The sequence below is a fragment of the Crocodylus siamensis genome, chromosome 4, assembly GCF_052110815.1.
Source record: "Crocodylus siamensis isolate JL-2025a chromosome 4, ASM5211081v1, whole genome shotgun sequence".
In the NCBI taxonomy this organism is placed as follows: Eukaryota; Metazoa; Chordata; order Crocodylia; family Crocodylidae; genus Crocodylus; species Crocodylus siamensis.
Genome location: NC_143398.1, coordinates 103,219,841 through 103,240,197, shown reverse-complemented (window position 1 = coordinate 103,240,197; position 20,357 = coordinate 103,219,841). Strand labels below are relative to the sequence as shown.

At 42.0% G+C, this 20,357-nt stretch overlaps 1 protein-coding gene across 1 annotated transcript in view; it reads right to left on the bottom strand.

Annotated features, from left to right (window-relative positions):
* The window catches only part of C4H12orf42 (chromosome 4 C12orf42 homolog), a 284,699-nt gene that overhangs the window by 139,632 nt on the left and 124,710 nt on the right, over nucleotides 1-20,357 (bottom strand). Inside the window, exons 6-8 of the mRNA XM_090043229.1 lie at nucleotides 14,701-14,865; nucleotides 9,458-9,676; nucleotides 3,008-3,108 (exon numbers count right to left, since the gene is read on the bottom strand). Coding sequence (XP_089899355.1) covers nucleotides 3,008-3,108; nucleotides 9,458-9,676; nucleotides 14,701-14,865 — 485 coding nt within the window. The remainder of the gene's footprint in view (nucleotides 1-3,007; nucleotides 3,109-9,457; nucleotides 9,677-14,700; nucleotides 14,866-20,357) is intronic.

The following is a 20,357-nucleotide window of genomic DNA, read 5'->3' as shown; positions in this document are numbered from 1 at the left end:
AGTCTTTCATCAGTCCCATGGGGCGCCCATGCCTGCTATGGGACAGGGAGATCTGGGTGATGGGGATCCCCTACCCTCCATCAGTGCTGACCTTGTGAAGGAACACCTTGAGAAGCTGGATACCTTCAAGTCAGCCAGCCCTGACAATCTGCACCCCAGGGTACTCAAGGAGCTGGCGAGTGTCATAGCCCAGCCCCTGGCACGGATCTTTGAAAACTCCTGGCGCTCTGGTGTAGTGCCTGAAGACTGGAAGAAGGCCAATGTGGTGCCAATCTTCAAGAAAGGGACGAGAGTGGATCCGGCTAACTACAGGCCCATTAGCCTGACTTCTATCCTGGGGAAGATCTTAGAAAAGTTTATTAAGGAGGCCATCCTTGAGGGACTGGCCCAGGCTAACATTCTAAGGGATAGCCAGCACGGGTTTGTTGCGGGTAGGTCTTGTTTAACCAAGCTCATTTCCTTCTATGACCAGGTGACCTATCACCTGGACAGGGGAGAAGAGATTGATGTCATATATCTTGACTTCAAAAAAGCCTTTGATCTGGTATCCCATGATCACCTCTTGGCCAAACTGCCCAGTTGTGGCCTTGGCTCCACCACGATCCGCTGGCTGGGAAACTGGCTCTGTGGTCGGACCCAGAGGGTTGTGATTGATGGCAGTCACTCATCGTGGTGCCCTGTGGCCAGTGGGGTCCCTCAAGGCTCTGTCCTGGGATCCATACTGTTCAACATCTTCATTAATGATGTGGACATTGGAGTCAGGAGTGGACTGGCCAAGTTCACTGATGACACCAAACTTTGGGGCAAAGCATCCACGCCAGAAGATAGGCGGGTGATCCAGGCTGACCTGGACAAGCTCAGCAAATGGGCGGACGAGAACCTGATGGTGTTTAACACCAAAAAACGCAAGGTTCTCCACCTTGGGAGGAAAAACCTGCAGCATCCTTATAGGCTCAGCAGTGTTACGTTGGATAGAAGAAAGAGACTTGGGGGTCATCATTGACCACAAGATGAACATGAGCCTCCAATGCAATGCTGCGGCTAGTAAAGCGACCAAAACGCTGGCTTGCATCCATAGATGCTTCTCGAGCAAATCCCGGGACATCATTCTCCCCTTGTACTCGGCCTTGGTGAGGCCGCAGCTGGAGTACTGCGTCCAGTTTGGGGACCCACAATTCAAAAAGGATGTGGAGAAACTTGAGAGAGTCCAGAGGACAGCCACGCACATGATCAGAGGTCAGGAAAACAGATCTTACGATGACAGGCTGAGAGCCATGGGACTCTTTAGCCTGGAAAAGCATAGACTCAGGGGTGATCTGATGGCCACCTATAAGTTTAATCGGGGTGACCACCAGGATCTGGGGGAACGTTTGTTCACCAGAGCGCCCCAAGGGATGACAAGGTTGAACGGTCACAAACTCCTGCAAGACCGTTTCAGGCTGGATATAAGGAAGAATTTCTTTACTGTCCGAGCCCTCAAGGTCTGGAACAGTCTGCCAGCGGAGGTGGTTCAAGCACCTACATTGAACACCTTCAAGAGTAAATTGGATGCTTATCTTGCTGGGATCCTATGACCCCAGCTGACTTCCTGCCCTTTGGGCAGGGGGCTGGACTCGATGATCTCCCGAGGTCCCTTCCAGCCTTAATGTCTATGAAATCTATGAAATCTCCGTGGGCCACACCTGGCCCATGGGTCATATTTTGCCCACCCTTCTGCTAAACTGACAGCTCCAGAGACTGAAGTCTTCTGTTCAACAGATCAGCTACCACACAGGCAGCTGCAGTGCAAGCTTTGCTACATTGCCTGAAATACCTCAACATTAAATTGGGAAGGGTCATGTTTAAATACTTGGCTCCACTGATGAGACTGCCCATAGCTTTCCAGTTAATACTGTGAATATTGTGAAGCAGCTCTTATTGCTGGAAACAAGGACATCAAGCAGCCTCAGGTGCATTAACAAAAGCGGTAGACCACTAGCAGCCTTGGAGAGAATCCAACCAACACTCTAAAAACTATGATTTCAAATGCAGTGTTTAAAATTACATTTTAATGGACTTTTTTTATAGTTAACATATCAGATACCAATATATGCCTGCATTGTTCCTAGTCTCACTTTTGAAATGCTTTGAATCAGACACAGGAAACTGAATGATGTCCTCCATCTCTCTTAGCTACTTGTATACATTTTAGTGTGTATGAAAGTATTATTGGTCTCCATTATAAAGATGGAAACCGAGGCACAGAGAAGCTAAGGGACTTACACAAAATGATACAAGGAGTCTGTAGCAGGGCAGCAAACTAGACCTCAGGTGTCCCATAATTTAGCCCAGTGCCCTAACCACTAGGTTATTCTTCCTTTTTTTTTTGGAGACCTACAGTATCTCTCACCCTACCAGCTTCATATCCTTTGCCAATCAAGGCTAACAAGCTGTATTTGTAGACAGACCATTTTCCTCACCCATATGATCTCTCATTTGAAGTTCAGGGATAAGGAGTTCCATCAGTTCTATGAATGAATAGTTCCCACTATTTATAATGCTGACTCATGGGGGGTTTTAGGGCTTTTTTTTTTCTTTTGTGTTCTTTATTTGTGTGTTGTGTATACAATACATGTCCTGTCAATTATATAACATGTATATGAACACATGGAATCAAGCTCAGATGACTATTGTATTTGTTTTCTTTTTTCCCCCACTTTGTTTGCTTGGGTCCCCAGTGCCTCTGAGTGAGACATAGTTGCACAAAGGCTTGAGAAATGAATATATGATATTGCTATTCCTATATTAATAGAGAGAGTCCAGGTGTTTTAAAGCATTTATGAAATTGCCCGATTTACTCTCATACAGAAACCTATTGACAATAAGTTTAAGCTTTGCACCGAGGCTGTAAAAGATCTGATTATATTAACAATGCTAAGAGTCATGAATGTCATAAATCTTAAGAGAAAGGATGCATATGTCACATATAATGCATGAAAAAGTTGTTCTTTTATCATGGATAACTTACCATTGTGTAGATACTCTGCTGATCAGCTATTCCATTATTTGAATAAGTATCTGATGTCTTGTTTTCTTTCAAGAAGGCAGGTGCAGGATGAAGCAGGAAACCTGCCAAGAAAGATGATAAATTGCTGTTTGGTGCTAGGGACAGTGGTTAACATTAATGCAGTGCAGCCAGGAATTAAAGCAGCTAGTATAGTAAGAAGAAACAAGGAAGAAAATAAACTTCTGATCTCAAATATAGGAGTTTTACTTCCTTTTTAAAAAAAATTAGCATCACATTTACTACACATAAAAAGTGTTAAAGTTGTTTGGCTACAGACAAAATCCACTAACTACAAAGAACAAATAACTGATCTGCAACAATACGAGCAACTACCATTCCAATACAAATGTAACTTTATACACTGAAAAAAACTACATTCCAACAAAATTAGACAGGAAAAAATGGAGGGAAAAATGAAGGGCCAGATTGTGAAGCCCCTACTCACATGGGCAAGTAGTTATTTATTTAAGCAATATGACCAATCTGATTAGTACTGCGATTCTCACCCAGGATGCTGCAGCACCCTGGGGTGCCTTGAGATGCCACACAGCACTGTTAGGTGTGCAGACATGATTCACAAGATAAACCCAGAGATTTCAAATAGGATTCCACAGCATTAAAAACATCTGGCTGTGGGCTTCCTAAGTTCTTTGCAAAAGAACTACTCTATTATTTTTTCTGTAGTCAAAAAGCAAGTGAAAACTAAGAGCTGGCATTTTCCAATGGTCTACTGACAGGTTCTCCAAGTCTAAAAATATGGAGAACTTTTAGATTAGTAGTTCACAACTTAGCCAAAAAAAAAAAAAGATATGAGTTTCCCTGTGTTGTATACTAGACTTTGCTATATTAAATTTGATTTTTCTTAATCTAAAAAAGTACCCCCAGTGATTTTCAGTACAACAAAAATTGTAAGCTTTCACAGCAAATCCAGCATGTTGCTCCACATCTTAAACTGAGTATTATAAGAACCACAGACTAATTAAAAAGAGCTTTTAGGCTGATGAGCTGATAACCTTTCAGATCCTCAAAGTTGCAGGACTCGCATTACCTTTTGAAAGATATGCAGTATGGTATCAGCTTTATAAGAGGTTATTAACTCATTAAACAAATTAAAATAAAAATCAAGAAACCTTATTATCAGGATCATAATTCTAAACAAAACCTAAGGCAATACACCAGCCAAACTTAAATCAGATCAAGGTCAAATCAACAACCAGCAAGCCAGTTTCAGCACTGAATTGGAATTAAATAATCAAATTAGTTAAATTACCATAGAAATATGAAAAAGAATCAACCCTTATAAATTCTAAGGACTGTTTGAAGAAGGTGGCCCTTTATTTTTATTTTTTTTTATCATTCCAAAGCACAGAGAGATTTTTACCTAAGCCAATCAACTCTATAACTAAGATCTGGCTAAATGTTTTAAGACAAAAGGCAAACTATAATCTCATGTCTGACCACAACAACAGAGCAAATGACAAAAAGGTCTCAGAATTTTACTTTTAGGTGGCAACCACTTTCCACCCTCCCAACAGAGCTGTAACACAGGCTTCACTAAAACACTCAAATAGTACATTCATACCTCATCGGACACCACTATGGAGCAATGCTGTGAAAACGCTCCACCCACTCACCTCTGCTCCACAAGTGGTGAATGCCAAACAATTGTCACACAGCTGCTGCTTTTTGCTGTGTAACCAGGGCATGCCTAGTGCTGAGCTCAGTCATGGACATATTCATGACAGCAGTGATGTGATTTTCTTGGGCCTGTGGTGCATGTGGAACAGGAGTGAATGGACAAGGCATGTTTTCACAGTGGGTTCTCCAGCACCACCCAATGCAACATAAATATTCCCTTAATAAGCAGGGATTTAATAGCTTTATTGACTAGAAATTACAGATAACAGCTTCCAACCTCTCTTGGACAATTAAGGCACACTTTAATAGGGGAGGCAATGTTTAGGGCTACTTAAACCTGGGGAACTTTTTTTGTGTCTCTCTCAAATAGATTTGAAGGGTCCTCATATACCAACACAACCACATGGCACAGTCCTCAGACCCCTCTGAATATGCAGAGAACAGGGGACAGGTCTATTCCACCTATTAGGTGCATAAATGGACACAGGCATTTACCTATAATTCTATTCTACCATGCACAAGTACCTGAAAAACAGGTATTGGAAAAGGTGGGTGTGCCCTCCTTACTGCTTTTTCGTGATTCAGTCGTAAAGTAAGGTGTCAGTGGATGCATCTACATGAGATGTTTACTACAGAGCCGCTTACTTTGTTCCACAGTAAAGACTTGGAGTCTACGTGTTTCCTGTGGCTTAAGAGGGCCACACTAATCGACTCTGCCATAGGTTAGGACTTGTAAATAAAAGGACTATCCTACGGTGGAGTTCTTTACTGTGCCACAAGGCATGTGTAGACACTGACGAGCCTGGCTGGGATGCAAGGGTGCTTCAGGGTCGGGGCTGCCTGCCAGTTAGCCCTGCACCAGAGCACTCTTGTTTCCCAGCCAGCTCCTCCACAATACATTGAGCCTAGTCAGAGCAGCCCCAGGCTGGCAGGCTGACCCCCAGGAGCAATAGACATTGGCATAATTGTGCCAGAGTTTATTGCTTTGCATTCATTGTACATGTAGATGCACCCAGTGTGTACTACAAAAGTAGATGCAGTATAGATTTTCAGGATTTGAACAGGGTGGAATAGACTCACACTTAGGTTCCTATATCCATGTAGATACCTAATAAATCAGAATAGAATATGGCTCTCGGATTCAAGGAGCCAAGCAGTAATATCGTGCTAAACTCAGCACTTCTCCGTAGTAAGCCTTCTTCAGGTGCATCAAAAATTGGTATAATTTGCTGTTCTGAAAGGCAAGTCTTTCTGGTAGTTTCTTGGCCTTGCTCTTGGCTCTTATGGTTTGCAATCTTTGCTTACTCTGTCTCATATCACCTCTCCCCAGCATCTTCAGACAAATCAGGTGTGAGGCCTGCCTTACAGTCACCATTATGTAGCATCAATTCTGGGAAAAGTCCTGTTCAAAATCAAGAATTCTGAAAATAGTCAGTGTTTGGTATACTATGGAGACTGTAAGCCTGTGATCACCCCAAATAACCAAAATCCAGATGCATGAAACAGCTGCTGAGAAGCCTCGCGCAGCCTTATATACGTGAGAAATGACACCAGGTCACCAATTTACAGAAAGTTGGACACAATATAAGAAATCTTATAAAAAACAGTTGATTGCTAGGAGTCTTTTTCCAGCAACCAGTCTCTCACAACATTCATCTATCAACAAAATTAGAAATAAAATTGAGCAACTTATGATCAACACCATCATTCTTCTTCCAAAAAGGCAATTTACAGTAATCTTTCTAGTTCGGAATTGGGCCATAAGTCAAACAGCCAGGAATCCTCTCAGTAGAGAAGAGCTACTTTAAACCTATCAAGATGAAACCCATTTAAGAAAAAAAATTCAAAGTTTATATAGTGACTGTATTCCCACATACGCAATTTCTCTCTCAATCTGTCAAGAGTAATGCAAGCCTTTTAGAATTAAGACTACAAGAGTGTATCCTTCTTAATCTTCTCTGCAATTACTTTAGACCTACTTGCTATGTCATGGGAGACAGGAAGTTTAGGGGGTTAAAATTCGGCCAAGATTGAATTGTTGATTTTCTCTGTTCTTTCTGCCTCTGCCAATTCAAACCTCTAAAAATTATTTAGCACACATAGGTAACTTCCCAACTTTATTAGCAGTGTGCTATGTTTGTGGCCACATCCCAATTTATCTTAACTATAACAAATTTTTGTTTTAGCACTGGTGACTGTCAGAATTATTTTGCTTTATCACATGCAGTGGATAGCTAGACAGCAACGCTGACAAAAGCCTCAAAATTTATTTCATACCACTGTGACACTCTAAAGCAGTAATCCTTAGGGACAGAATAAAGCTAGGAAGAAATTTAAGACAAGACATGCCTCCGTGTTAGAACTTTAAGTTACGATAATGATACAGAGCATGTATGATGGGTACTGAACATAATATGGAGAAGCTAATTTTAGTGTAGATACGAATTGTAGTTAATGCCCCAGTTCTCCTTTCAGTAACACTCATACAAGTCCATAATATCAACTGGATAAGTATAACTGAGGAATCTGCCCATAAATTCCTCAGTTATATATGCAGTATTTCAACATTTTAGGGTTATTGTAAATAATCTCCTATTATAGATTGATGGATCATGTGTGTTTCCTTAATGTTATGACTGTCCTTCTATCAATAAAATCATTACTGGCCTGATCCTACAAAGTCTTACTACCAAGCATGGTTGCTACATGTGGTAACAAGGAAGTGTTTGTAGAACCGGGTCTTTAATGGCTTTCTTAAAAGAAGATTAGATTAAAATAACTGATAGAAAGGCAGCCATAATGGTAAGGAACACACATTTTCCATTCTACCTATAATAGGAGACAAGGGTTATAGGCATAAACATGCCAGGTAAGCATCACACTTAGTAAAAAGGCACTTGACTTGCCATATCTTTCTAACTTGCCATTTTTCAGCCCTTTCTCTTAGACATCTTTAGACTAGACATAGATGTCACCAAATGAAGCAAATCAGCAGTGCCAGGATATGTCCTGGCACAACAGTTCTGCTTCATTGGGCAAAACACATACCACTCATTGGCCTGCCCATTGATCTTGTGGGTCAATGGGTAATGTGTACTTCGCTTCCACCCCAATGATCTCCAGGAAACCTGGAGATTGCCAGGGGTAAATCTCTGCAACCAAAGAACCCCAACTTTTCCCACTTCCAGAGACATTTCCTAGAGATCCCAGGGGCAAATCTCCAGAAGTAGGGAAAACTGGGATACTCCAGTGTGGTACAGAGTCCCAAGGTTGTGGCCACTACTCAGCTGATAAAAATTGTCATGGGTGACACAAAGATGATGAAAAGCAATGTCTGTTTCTACCCTTAAACTTTCAGTTTAGGTTCCTTAGGGCCCATAGCTTGCTCTGCCTCACTACAAATGAACAGGCCCTCTACAAAAAAAGTGACAGCACAAGCAGGAAAGTGCAAAGGTAAGACATACACCTTCTCAGCACAGCAATCTCTGATCAGCACACTGTATAGATGAGGTGCCTACCCCCAAACATGGCCCTTACCATTTGTTAATCCATGAGAGTACTATACCTCTCACTTCATTACTATTAAGTAGCCTCTGGCAAGGGACTTTGCCTTAGGGCGCATCTATACGTACACTTTAATCCACATTAGCCTATTTTAATGTGCATTAAGCGGTCACTTTAAAAATACCATTTAGTTAATGCATATTAAAATAGGCTAATGTTCATTAACCATCACACGTACAGTGAGGCTGCTCTTAGGCACTGTAATTACAGCGTGTTAGATTAATTGAGTCTGCTGGAACATGGTAATTACCACGTTCCAGCAGACTCCAGCATCACGTGTATCAGCATCCTTGCACTGAAAAAAATGGTGGCAGGGGGACTTTAACTAAGGTTCATTGGTTGAGCTTTACTTAAAGTGCCCCTGCCATCATTTTTCAGCATGGGGTTGCTGATACATAAGACAGTCTTGGAGCTGCTCTAATTAAAGTGCCTCCCCACCTTCCCAAAGCACGTGTAGAAATGCCCCATACTCTTTAGTTAATGCACATTAAGACAGGCTAATGTGCATTTTCCAAGTACCTCACAATGGAGGGCATGTATATACATGATCTAGGAGTGGAGCAGGGGAGAGCACTTTAATTAGTGTGGCTCCAAGAGCTGCTCTAATTAAAGTGCCCAGAGCATCAATGTATCTGTATCCCCATGCTAAAAAATGGCAGTGGGAGCGCTTTAACTAAAGCTCATTGAATGAGCTTTAGTTAAAGCACCCCTGCCTTCATTTTTCAGCACAGGGATGCTGATACATGTAATGCTGAAGTCTGCTGAAGTGTGGTAATTACCATGCTCCAACATGCTCTCTGTGACTACTCTGCTTAAAATAGCATAACTGTCACAGGAATCCAAGGATTTTAATCTCAATGTTATTTATTGGTGTATTATTTTGCACTTAGGTTATTCTTAATAAGCTTATTTATTTTTACTTAAATCTCTTATATAGATTTTGGTGCCAGAGTGCCAGTTTTTGGTATAACTCCTTCCCTGAAAGTGCTACATCTGCACTGCCTCATCCTGGGGTTCTCTTTACACTAGAGAAACCCACAGGGAGATTCTTCAACCAGCTTCCTAGCTATTTCACATTTCCACAGAATTGGGTGGTGCGCATCTCTGAGAAAAATACAAATTATTGTCAAAATCATGGCATGGTTTAAACTAACAACTTGCTCTATCTAATGTTATTACATGAATACCTGAATTTAAATATCTTCTTACCATTGGCATCTGGGGCAGTAAATCCAATAACATTTTTTATCTTAAGTGCAGAAATGTCTTCTATGGCATTGCCCCATTCCTCCATATTATTCTGATTACCAGTGTCTTGATCTGCCTTTTCCCAGTTCTGGTGATCCAACAAGGAAAGTCTGACTTCAGTAAGAGATTCATCTCCACTTATACATCCAATACTCAAAGATACTGCTCTTTGGGAAGCTTCTGTTCCAAAACAAGAGATATGATTCCAGTAAGTTACGCTGACTGGGTCTGAAAAGAGGTATGTGATGCACTGGGATAAGGTAAATTCACTTGCAAATAGCATCCTTATTGGGAAGAAGAAAACACTGGTTAATAATTAATACAATCGGAATAGAATCACTTCCATTCTAGATTCCAAAATTGAAAGAGAAGAAAATTAAATGCTGAAAGCATGAATCTCCATTGCCTTTGCAGCCCATCTGTTCAATTACAACCTGTACAAAGGGTGCAACTACACGTCTCCGTACAGTGATGTTGCTACAATGCCATGACTTAGTACTTCCTTTGGAAGTACTAAGCATGGTGCAGTAACTGACCATACAGCACCATGCATGCAGCACAGAGTTAGATTTTGCTGCTGTGTCAGTCATAGCGCGCCATATAAACACGTCGATACGGTGACATAGGGTTATGCATAGACGTGCCCAAAGTGCATTAAAAAAAGTCAATATTCTCTACTTAATCACTTTGCACAGGCTTCTCACAAGCCTAAGTGATGAGTGAAACTACCTGGTAGGAAAGAATCATGTACCAAGACCAGTTTTATTCAGCTTCTATTTTACAGTTTGGGTACATACAGGCATTACATTTATGTCACTCTAACAAGGGTTAGGTCAATCTAAATGTCCAATCGTACATGCATGCAGAGGTCTTAAATTGCTCCAAAAATTAGGTGATCAATCTCAGCTTACCCAAGAAGGTGCACTAACTTAGATTGAAACCCAATTGAAAAAAGGGTTAATCTGATCTCACAAATGATTATGCATGTTCACATAGGAAAGCCCAGCCAATCATCCCAGCCTCCAGACTGTATTATTCCCACCCCCCGACCCTGACTGGGAGATCTGATCACAACTGAAGAGCAGGCTCCATTCTATTCCAGGCAGCAAAACCATGACATAAGATCAAGCACCATATGTTATTGCTTATTTCTATCCCTAGACAGCATGCTTTTTGAATAGATTTTGTGTATTTATTTATCTTGTTATCCTATGAGTGACATCCAGAAAACAAAAGAATACAGTAAACTAGAAACAGGTCATCAGAGCTTTGAATTCCTACTGAATTGGAACAATTGCCTCTTGAATAGGGATTCCAAAATTTCACATTGGTTTTATCAAAGTATTTCTGATCAGTGAGGTTGAAACATTTTATTTCACCACTGTTTTTATGCTAATGTTGTGCAATATTACAACAAACTAAAATGTAAGGCAAAAGTCAAACAGATAAAGATAACAATATGTCACAGTGACATATTCTGGTATTGTCAAAATTAATTATTTGGTAATTTTTCATTGAAAATGTTGATGAAGTCAATATGGATATGTGGAACATTTTAGTCAAGTCAGAATTTTCTGATAGAAGAAATCTGCTGGAAAAATCTTTGACTAGCTCCAGTAATCAGTGAAATTGACCTCAGGGCAGAGGTGAATTCACTTAATCCTCACATCAAGGATTTAAGTAGGATTTAACGTGGTGTTAGGACTTCGCTTGCTACCTTTGTACTGGAGTCAGTTTTTTTCCCCCAACAAGAATACAACAGTATCTATGACACTCTAATGATGGAAAGCCTAGAAACACTTGAAAAAACACAGACAGGAGAGATCAGAGGTAATTTCCTTCTCAAAACACTATATAAAATCCACCAGTGAACAAGAAATACAGCCAAGCACATCTTAAATAGATAAGGGGAAAATGGTAATTTTTTGGCAAATGCATTTCCCATACAATATAAAAAAAAAAAAAAAAAAAAAACCACATTCAAAAGATTATACATTTCAAAGACATCAAATAAACCATTCAGAGGCTGTATTATACAAGATTACTCTCACCTAAAGAAAGTGATCAACTCCATATGAATGAACGAATGTAAAGACTGGGGAAAATTTTACAAACTGGCTATCTTACCAGAACTCTGGGATGCTGAAGGAGGACAGATTAACAGTAGCCTTAAATTTAATCGTGCGTGTAGGCTCATTGCTGAACTGAAGCCATAAATAGGAATCATAAGCTATTTGTATTTTGATGGCTATAGTATATGAGATGAAAAATCATTCGTCCATCACCTTTATATTTGGTTACATAGCATTGTATTTGTTGGCAATCTGCTTTGTTATATACAGTTTATAGATTCATGCTTTCATATGTTGATGCCCTTTTAAAGGATTTCCTTGAGATTATTCATTTTACAGTATAGTAACACTGTGGCACAGCACACTTGGTGCCTGCTTGTGGCAGCACTCACAGTGCCTGCCACTTTAAGGGCTGGAGCAGGTAGCTGGCAGGTGTGGGTCAGCTCTGAAGAGGCAGTCATTTTAGGTTCAAGTGCACAGGTCTCTGGCAGCAGTTTGCTGCCTGCCACTGAAGGAACAACACCACCTGGCCGAGCTGCTACTCATGTAACACCCTGCAGGTAAGGGCAGGAGCTACTAGGGATGGCAGGAGGCTCCTGGCCCTGGGTATGACTTGAAACTGCACCCTGCTGGGAAGGATGGCCTTCTCATGGCAGGGGAGCTCCCCAGAAATGCCAGGTCAGTTGCCTCCCCAGTGAAAGGCAGGTAGGGACACATTAAAACTTCAGCCATCATACCCTGGTGTGTTACCCAGGGTCAAGGCCAGGCACTTTTCTGGACACCTGAGGCCATGGGGTGCAAGACCCCAGGAATGGAGTCGGGGCCAGGCACATTTTTGCAATACATGAGCCCATGGGCTAGCAGACCCCAGAGAAAAGGAAGGGCCAGGCACGTCTCCATGACACCTGAGCCCCACAGGGTGCAAGACCCTGGTAAAGAAGTGAAGGCTAAGCACATCTCTGACACCTGAGCCTAAAGGGGGTATAAAGACCCCAGTTGCCCCAGTGTGTAGGGGGGCATAGTGACTGAAGTATAGAGTGGTCTGCGTAGAGCAGGGTACACAAGGATTACACAAAACATGCCCAGCACTTTGGGTCGAGTAGGGCCTGACTATGAGGGCCTGAAGGGCTCTACTGGGGTGTGCTGTGTAGGGGATGTGAGAGTGACCTGAAGGGCAGCACATGGGCCAACCCCCATTAGAAAAAGATCTGAGTAAAGCCCAGGTAAGTCTATGGATGCCTGAGGTTGTTGTTGGGCTGGAGGCCATGTTTATGATATTGATAAGATTGTCGGTGAGAGCACAATGACTTTCTGCTCCAGTGGGGAGTGAGAGTCCCAGGGAGACTCTGGAGCTCCAGTCGTGGTGTGATGCACTACGATAATTTGGATGCCATCTCCAAGGCATGGAACACAATAAGAGAAAGTCAGAGTCATGTTAAAATCCCTGGGCATTTAGGATAGTAAGATGGGCAGCCTCCCACATTTTCCACCAATTAATTATGAGAGCAAGTTGTAGCAGGAAAGGTTTGGGCAGACTGCCCAGAAACAGGTGTGTGGGCCAAGGCTGAGACCTGGCCCTGAAAAGACACCCTGTTATAAAACACCTTTAGAAAAAGCAGAAACCTATTCTAGGTTATTTTTGGTGCCTATTTAACTCTTAGGAGTTAAAAATTCCCAGGAAGGATCTAGATTGTCAGTGTTCTAATGCCAACCCCCATAAGAGTGATATTTGTGAGTAACTTACCCAGGGTGCAAGCACAGGGTTTTTTTTGCATATGTACCATGGATCAGGAATAGAAAATGAGTTTCAAATAAATATAACAGATGGAGACAGAACATATAAAAAGTATAAATTATATAAAGAAAAAAACCAAAGCTAAAATATGCATTCTTCTCTTCAGTGGTTAAGTGGCTGGGGCACATGATTTATAAGGAAAGGTTGAAGGAACTGGGCTCACATAGTCTGTAGAAGAGGAGACTCAGAGAGTATTTGATAGCAGCTTTCAGCTACCTGAAGAGTGGTTCCAAAGAGGATGAAGCTAGACTGTTCCCAGTGGTAGAAGATGACAGATCAAGGAACAATGGTTTAAAGTTGCAGCAAGGGAAGTTTATGTTAGATATTAGGAAAAAGTTTCTCATGAGGAGAGTAGTAAAGCACAGGAGCAGGTTATGCAGAGAGGTTGTCGACTCTCCATCCTTGGAGGTTTTTAAGACCTGGCTAGACAAAGCCTTGGCTGGGATGACCTAGTTGGTCCTGCTTTCAGCAGGGTGGTTAACTAGATGACCTGTTTTGAGCAGGGCATTTGACCAAATGACCTGCTGAGGTCCCTTCCAACTATAATTGTCGATGATTCAATGATTCTCCTAATACAGGGAAAGATACTAGAAATGAGAAGATGGAAACACAGGACTGGGCGAGGCCTCATAGGAACAAAGGACTAGAAGCAGAAAGAAATATATCATGAGTTATAGTTAAAATGGGAAACTTTTACTTTTATATTGTACTCTGATAAGGCAAGGGGCTAAGCACCTTGACTCAAGGCCAGTGAAAAACTTAGGTATGTTTTTATATGAAGCAGTAGTCCTTTTAAAGTCACAGGGTGCCCTTATATGTGTGCTTTACTGCCAAGCTGACTAATTAGGAGTAAAGTGTCACCATCTACACATGCACTGGTATTAGGGCACAGTAAAATAATTAACTCCACCATAAGATAAAATTATTGGGGACCTTACTATCTTATGGCAGAGTCATTAAGTGCAATCAAATGCACACGTAGATGGTAACGACCAGCTGTAAATTGCTCCTGGACAGCGCAACCAACTGGGGGCCAGACCTCCAGCTCCTGCCAGCCCCTCTCCTGCCTGATGCTGCCACCTGCAGCCTGGGGCTTACCTTCTGTGCCCACGGCTGCCCCACCCCAACTCAAAGTGCTGGGGTCCTGGGCACACATGGAGATGCTGCACCTGTGAGCTCAAAGAGCTCCAGAGTTTATCGTGTTGCACTAATTGCACATGTAGATGCACCCACATACTAATATTTAAGTCCCACTAACTTCAGTGCCAAGCTTCACATACTTTGACTTCGCTGTGTGCTTAAGTACTTTCTTAAAGTGAAGAAAAACAGTAATCTACCTGATAGATGTATGCCAGTTTCATCAAACGAGTCGCTTCTGTTGTGTTGGGACAAAGAGGAGCCTGAAAATTTACTAATTCCTTCAAGTTCTTCAAATGCCTCCTGCATACCACTGGTAAGTTCAGTTACCTGAGATCTGTCATGCCACGAAGTATCTGAAAATGCTAAAATATACAGAAAAATTGAAGTAAGTTAAATGAGATTTCAATAGCAGCCTGTTTCATTTACTTTAATAAACTGCAAGACATTTGTGTTCATTAGGATTTAGGGAGCAAACATTTAAAAATCAAAGCCTTTGTCTAAAAGTATCTGAGTGTCAAAATTCATCCCACAGACTTCCTGCACACACAACTGCTGTTCAGGACAACAGAACCTACCTAACAATTTCTTCCTCCTATGGAGAGCAATATTGGTCCATCAAAATTTACTACAGATCTCCCAAGCTCAAGAGGTTCCTTCACTTTTTCTTAGGCCTATAATTTTTTATTTGTACCATGCAGTGCTCTATTACTAATAGAGGCTTCTAACATTCTCCCAGGAAAGAATAAACCTGCAAGAACTCTGGGTCCTTCTGCCTCATGGCTGAAGTGACCCCTGGGAGACTGGATGGGCTAAGGGTAGGCCTCTTGCTACAGACCTAACCCAACGCACACTTAAGTCAGTTGAAAGACTGCCAGTGATTGCAAACGACTATGATTCAGGTCCTGCCACCTCTCCTAAAGACTTAGAAGATTATATAAACTCTATTATTACTTGAACTAATAAAGATTCTTCTTTAGCTCAGAGGACAGGTACACTCTTACTAAGCATTCACGAGCTCGGTTAGGTGGAGAGAATGCATCAGTTTGTTTTTTTTTTAAATAGCAGGAATACACAGCTCATAATGAACTGGAATCTGAAAACATATAGTTTACACATACAGTTAATCTCTTTTAGGATTAACAAACAAATTAGCACCATCAGCTTCTATATTAGCAGCATTGTGTTATCCAACTCGCATGGTCTCCCACATACTAGTAATGCAATACCAATCCTTACAGTAGTGGACTATGTTTTTGGAGCTGGAGGTAGAGAGTTCTATCTCCAATGACAACCATGAAGTCTGTATGGCAAGAGTAAGCAGAATAGCTGACAACCATGACGTTTATACAGCCAATGAATTGTTACAGGGAACATATTATGAAGCATCAGCAGGCTGTGAAAAATCTTTTCAGGTTTTCTTACTAAGTCTGCATCAAAAGGACAACTTTTAATGTATGGAAGATATCCTTGTGGAATTTTCAAAAAATGATAATGAAATAACAACCAGCTCTTTGGGGTTCATAACAGGAATTGGGCCATACTTATATTGGGCTTCTGGGGGGAAAAAGCATTGGTTCCCCTTCAAGGCAGTCAGTTATGGAATAGCCTCATATAACAAAAGGAAAACCTTAAAAGACAACATGATGCTCATTAGCCCAAGAAATTCTCATCCTGTGACTCCATCATAATAACTACCTCAGCTATAGAAATAGCCTATTAAGTCTTCATATGTAAAATTGTGCAAAGTAACTTCACTCTATTCCTGTTTGGTCCATAATAGAAAAATGTCAAATCTCTTATGATCAAAGCATCCCATAAGACACACTAATTCTAAACGTTGTCAGGAACTGTCTCTGGTTTAGACTGCCCAACACAGTCCATCATGACATCTATTTTTCGGTTGCTAACTTTACTAAGCTTTAACCATTTGGGTTAAAAGTTCCCATGCTGCAAATATATTTTGCAGAATATAGAAGACGACATCAGGGGAAATTTAAAAAACACCTCAATCACAAATATGAGGCAGGCAGACATACAGTAAAGTAATGTGCATCAGTCTTATCACTCTCTCTGCCTCATCAATTTAACAAAGGATTATTATTTATATTGCAGTAATACATAGTAGGTCTCAGCCCTATTGCATCAGGCACCATACAAACTTATAAACACAGAAGGCATTCCCTACCTATTACAGAACAGTAGTATCTTATTTGAACAAGGAATAACATTTTCACTTTGTATGACTAAACTTAATAATAATCATGAAGCAATATATGTTTACTAGAAATAAAAAAAGTTTGAAATTTGGGACATCCCTTAGCATAAAACCAGTTTGGATCAAATGATGGGACTGCTCTCAATTTTAACCCATGCTAATCTAAAGATTTACAAAGTTAAAACTTTTTCTGCTGTAAGGGTAGAGTGCTGAAACAGTTTTTTCCAGAGGGATAAAGTGATTTAAGCCATAAATAACATCATGAAACAGTTTAATATAGGATCACACTGATTCTTGCTCTATTAATGTTATCATTTTCTGAGTTATAAAACTGTCAGTTATCTGGGTGAAAAGGCTGGGGGAAGGTCTGTGCCACTCCTTCCCGCCTACCCATCTGGGTTTACTACATATATGCAAAGGACCTTCAAAAGAAGTGAGAGAGTGAGAGAAAAAGGAGGATGGAAGGCTTCACCACACCGAACGAAAAGCAAACAATATGCATATCAGCATCCTAAGGAGATGTACCACTCTGCTGGGAAAAACCAAGACAAAAGAATTATCTGACACAACAGTTCAAAGCATATTGCACCTGTCAAAATGTCTGTCATCTTCTATAGAAATGCACCATTCTAAGAAAGAAAAGGGAAACTCTAGCAAAGTCACTCAGAAACAACAGACCACTTTGTCTCCCTCCTTCCAGCCAACTCCTCCATCTGAAAGCCATTTAACTCCATGCTAAAGATTGCCTGGAAGGACCAAACAATAGGAAGGTCTCTTTCATTGTCAAGGACAGTTACACTTTGAAGATGATGCTCAAAAGGGGTTAAAATGGGTCAACAAGCAATTGTTGGTCCTATCCAAAGAAATGTGAACAGAACATTGTTAAAAGTCACACACACACACACACACACACACACACACACACACACTCTCTATCTAAAAGAACACATCTTTAATCAAGGGAGTTGTGGGAAGGGGGGAAAAACAACAACATGCATTATTGATTTCATCATACAGATAAATTAAGACAAAAAACTAGCAGAGGAAGTGGATAAAGGTAAATTTTGGTGCAGACATTGCATTTTTAGCTGGGTATACCTAAACTGCATAAAAGGTGAAAGAAACAGGGTGGTAAACAATGGGGCAAAGAGAGAAAACTTCTATAGAAACTAATTTAACATTCACAATCCTTTTCATGTTGTTACAATATGAATTAAAGGGATTTTGAAGGAACCATTAATTCAAAATGCATGCTGGTCAGTTGCATGGAACAAGAAGGTCTTTAGCACTAAATTTAATTTTATTAATTTTCCTATTACTCACACTAAGAAAAAAAATGAAAGCTGCCTGCCTATATGCAAACTAACTTGATGAATGATTTTATAGCTTTAATGAAACAAATCTTGGTGTTTGTTCTTACTTCAGGCCTAGGAGAGAAAGTATTAAAATTTCTTAAAAGGTCATTTATGAACACTTAAAATCTTAAGCTAAATCTTTTGTAACGTAACAAAGTAACTTTCTACGGTCCTAGTTATCTTGAGGTATTGCCTCTGAATATAGTGATCAATCCTGCAATCACTTTAGTTCAATTAAACTAATCACAGCCTAAAGTTTACTTATCTGCATCAGTTTGTGACAGGGGGCCATTTTGGGGCCGAGTCTCAACATCGGTCCGTCCACCTGTCTCTGTAGGGCAGTCCACCCAGTCTCATCTGCTATGACTTGTTGTTCAATAAACTGGTGTTAAATGACGGAGGCTGCTCATTTTACTGCCCAGATGCCAGGGGGCACTGTACAAAACTCCAACCTTCCTTTATCGCATCCCCTGCCTCTCATAAGGTGTTATAAGTTCTTAACAGCTCTGGCATCCTTTGCAGCAGGCACCCTGGCCCTTTTGACCCTGCTGGTCCTGGCCCCACGACTGACCAGTTGAGGGTCCCTCTGGTCAGGTCTCTGAGCAGCTAGCCCTCTCCATCTCAACTAGGTCCACCTTCTTGGGCCCCTCCAAACACAGGCCTTATGCCTCTTTGGCCCCAGGCCTCTAATAACAATGCCTGGATCCTCTGCCTGTCCCTACTCTGGGTTACCCATCAGGTTGTCGGGGCTCTGGTTTTAAGGCACCCCTCCTTGCCTTTCATTGGAGAGGCAACTGGCCTGGCATCTCTGGGAAGCTCCTTTGCCACGCACACTCCCACCAGGCCATCCTCCCCCAGCAAGGTGCAGTTTATTGTCATACCCAGGACCATGCAGACCTACCTGCCCTGATCTCTTCCCTACTGGGTTACTTGTTCCTGGCTGCTGCTGGCTGCTTCTCACTGGCCCAACTCCCCATCTTGGATGCCTCCCATCCAGAGGCTGAGTTTCAGCCTCCTACTTTTCAGCCTGCTGTCTCACTGATCCTTTCTTCCCTTAGACAATGACGCCCCCCCCAGTCAAGGGGACCTTCAGCCTCCTTAGGCTCTGACCCCACCCAGGATAATCAGGGCACCAGATAGCTCATCATGGCCCAGACCTGCCCCTCGTGTTGGGCTTCACTGGCCTTCAGCATTCTGGCCCTGGCCCTCTTGCATTGACCAGTCAGGGTGCTCTGGTCCCAGCACCACAGCGGCTGACCTCCTTTCTGGGCCCTGCCATGCAGCCATCTCAAAGTGGGCTTGCTTAGAGCCCCGGAGATGTTAATCAGACAGCTCTAACGTAAATTGGGCTCACATGAGCCCCAGGCCTCACCCCTGCCTGTTCTAAATCAGGGACTTTCCTGGCCTCTGTGTAGACCTGCAAACAATCAGCCCCTTTGCAAAGCTGGCCTCCTGATGTTAGGTCCTAGGGGCTTGGGACCCCACTGGGACCCTAGGAACCTCCTACCGTCCCCATAGTTCCTCCCTTACCACCAAGGTGTTGAGCAGCAGCTCAGCCAAGTGCTGTCTTTCAGCTGCTTGCAGCAGACTACTGCTGCTTCAGGCTTCAGAGCCTGGATCTAAAATGGCTGCCTCATCAGAGCTAGCCCGCACCTGCTGGCTGCCTGCTCTCAGCCTTAGAGTGGCAGACACCAAAGGTGCTCTGCCCCGCAGTATTTGCAGCACTGGAACATGAGACTGCAAGCTCAGATGGGCAAGGAACAGAGATATATTCCTGGAGCTACTGACATCAGGGACAAAATTCCCATTGATATCAACTAGGCCAGAACACCAGTGCATTTCATTTTTCCAAAAAATAAAATACAACTCTAAGTATTTGAAACCTTGACAATCAGTACAGTTTCACATCTAGTCTTCATAAGGTAACTTTTCTTTTACTACGTATCAGTACTTCAGGCACAAAGGGCTCCTATACATGTGCACAGAGCTTGGTCCAGTGCACTGGGAATCCAGCACATCAGAGCAGACGCAATTAATCAAGTCTGCTGGGGCACAGAAAGTGATGCGTTCCATAGCCTTCTGCGCGAGTTGTGGCAGCGTCACTGCATGTCCCTACACTGAAAAAATGGCAGCAGGGCGCTTTGAAATAAAAAACATTCTATGAGCTTTAGTTCAAAGCACCCCGCCACCATTTTTTCAATGCATGGATATGCAGCAACACTGATATATGTGACACGCAGGGACTTTTAATTAGTGCAACTTGCTAATGAAAGCACCCAGTGCC